This window comes from Diabrotica undecimpunctata, chromosome 1, assembly GCF_040954645.1.
Source record: "Diabrotica undecimpunctata isolate CICGRU chromosome 1, icDiaUnde3, whole genome shotgun sequence".
In the NCBI taxonomy this organism is placed as follows: domain Eukaryota; kingdom Metazoa; phylum Arthropoda; class Insecta; order Coleoptera; family Chrysomelidae; genus Diabrotica; species Diabrotica undecimpunctata.
The window spans coordinates 189,788,720-189,790,792 of NC_092803.1; the positions used below are offsets into that span (position 1 = coordinate 189,788,720).

Below are 2,073 nucleotides of genomic sequence, written 5' to 3' on the forward strand. Positions count from 1 at the left end.
AACAGAATGAAAATGTACACTTTTTAAAAATATTTTATTTTCTGACGAATCTTCATTTTCATTACATAAAAAACACAATCCATCCGTTTCAAGGTATTATTCTCGGAATAATAAGCACCTCAGTGTTGCAGTGCGAACGCAGCATCCGCAAAAGTTAAATGTTTGGACTGGGATGTTGGGCGACCATATTGTCGGTCCATTTTTTATCGATGGAAACCTAAATGGGCCCAAATATTTACCACTTTTACAGAATGAGATCATTCCGGCAGTTCGACGCCTTCCCGTTAATTTTCAGGAGGTTTATTTCCAACAGGATGGGTTGTCGGCTTACAATTCTAGAGTAACTATTGACTTCCTCAATCAAATGTTTCCTGATCGACTGATAAGTACACATGGTACAATTAAATGGCCCGCTAGATCATGTGACTTAGCTCCTAACAATTTATTTTTTGGGGTTTTCTCAAAGAAAACATTTATAGGCATCAGTTTGAAATGCCACAAACCTAGTCGAATTAAGGGCAAAAATACTTCATTTCTCTGCAAGCATTACACCAGCCCTACTCCAAAATATGAGGAGAAATCTGTATGACCGATTTGGTTACAGTTTAGCACAAGGAGGTGGAATATTTGAACCCTTAATTCATTAATCTGCTTTCCTAATTTTTATTTTTTGTTAGGTACATTTTACAAACTTTGTAGGTTCTTAATTAGGTAGTATTTTTTATGTTTAAATTTGGAAGAATTTTATTGTTTTTTTTTTATTTAAAAGTACAAACGATTCTTATTCTGATTTTTTTCTTCTTTCTTGTGTTATTCAATAATAAGACTTATTGTAATAAGCTTTGTCCATAAAATTTGTACAATTTTCAGTGACAATAAAGCATATTACTTATTTACATACTTATTTATTTGTATTTCTATTAAGGCTAAAAAATAACCAAAATCTTAGTTTTAGAGCGTTATAATAAATATACTCAATTCCTGTGGTCAACAAAACAATGTCGTTATCTGTATACCACAAAGTATAGAGGGGTATATACTCTGCCCTTAACCAACTATTGAAAATAATATGAAGTATACTCTCTTTATCGAGATATTCTGTTAATATACATCTCAAACTATACTATGGTCAAAAAATGAACTTCTTTATTTGGTAGTTTTGTAATATTTATTTAAATTATTTAATCTGTAAACTGCAAAAAAGAATCAAGTAATTAAATAGAATTGGTATATAAGCTTGTCTATATTTCTTTGTTGTCCATAAATTTGGCATCTTAAAATATTTATTTCATAACTTGTAACTCACCATTAACACATATGCTGTGCAATTAATCTAATTTTGAACTTATACATATCTTAAATTTCTTTAAGAAATAAAACACAAAAGATCTATAACTAATTATATTGAACAAATCTACCACATAGCACGTTGAACACCACTTAATTTATTATAATCTGCTAAGTGTCTAAAAACAATTCTACTAAGTCTCCACCTGTACACAATACCTCTTGGTCTAGAAGTAATCACACATCTTTTTTTGGTTCTTATTAACGCAGAATCTCTTGGTAAAGCAGCTATTTCAGCATCTGCAATTTCTCTTAATTCAGGAGGAAGAACATCGTTTTTTCGAAGAGTGTTAATACGAAGTCGTAAAGGGGCATATTCAGTAGTCATCTTTCTGCGTTTAACATCTCTGATCATCCATCTATTTACCCATTTGTTACGAATTTGTTGGAACTGAAATGAAAATGCATTAGAACATTTTTAAGAGCAAAAACAAAAAATTATGTAACATGTAGCTATTTCGTACATTTTGTAAGTTATTTGTTGTTAATAAAGTTGATATATTTTTTAAAATATTCATTTTTACTTTTATATTTTCTGATAACCTAAATTTTCACTTTTTAAATCTACTTTCTTATTGGTTCTTTTGACATTCAATTGTCATCTATAATATATGACTTCAGTCACTTGTTACTGTGTAACTGTCAAGCAATTGATCATTGATCCAAAGTTTATATTTTTCATCACCTTGTAAACTGTTATTGAATATTGATAAAATTTAACTTTTT

The 2,073-nt window shown here is 29.5% G+C and overlaps 1 protein-coding gene across 1 annotated transcript; it reads right to left on the reverse strand.

Moving 5' to 3' along the window:
- Positions 1–1,386: 1,386 nt before the first annotated feature.
- On the reverse strand, positions 1,387–1,967 carry mRpS14 (mitochondrial ribosomal protein S14). Its single transcript, XM_072520855.1, has 2 exons — positions 1,812–1,967; positions 1,387–1,738 (listed from the first exon to the last, which is right to left on the reverse strand). The coding sequence occupies exons 1-2, from the start codon at positions 1,863–1,865 to the stop codon at positions 1,415–1,417; spliced, it is 378 nt and encodes a 125-aa protein (XP_072376956.1). The 5' UTR covers positions 1,866–1,967; the 3' UTR covers positions 1,387–1,414.
- Between the last annotated feature and the right edge of the window lie 106 nt (positions 1,968–2,073).

Bases quoted from the DNA above. Each gene is read 5' to 3' on its own strand.
- mRpS14 (XM_072520855.1), bottom strand. From the start codon at position 1,865: ATGAATATTTTAAAAAATATATCAACTTTATTAACAACAAATAACTTA. The intron at 1,739-1,811 runs GTACGAAATAGC...TTTTCATTTCAG, and splicing joins CAACAAATAACTTACAAAAT to TTCCAACAAATTCGTAACAA.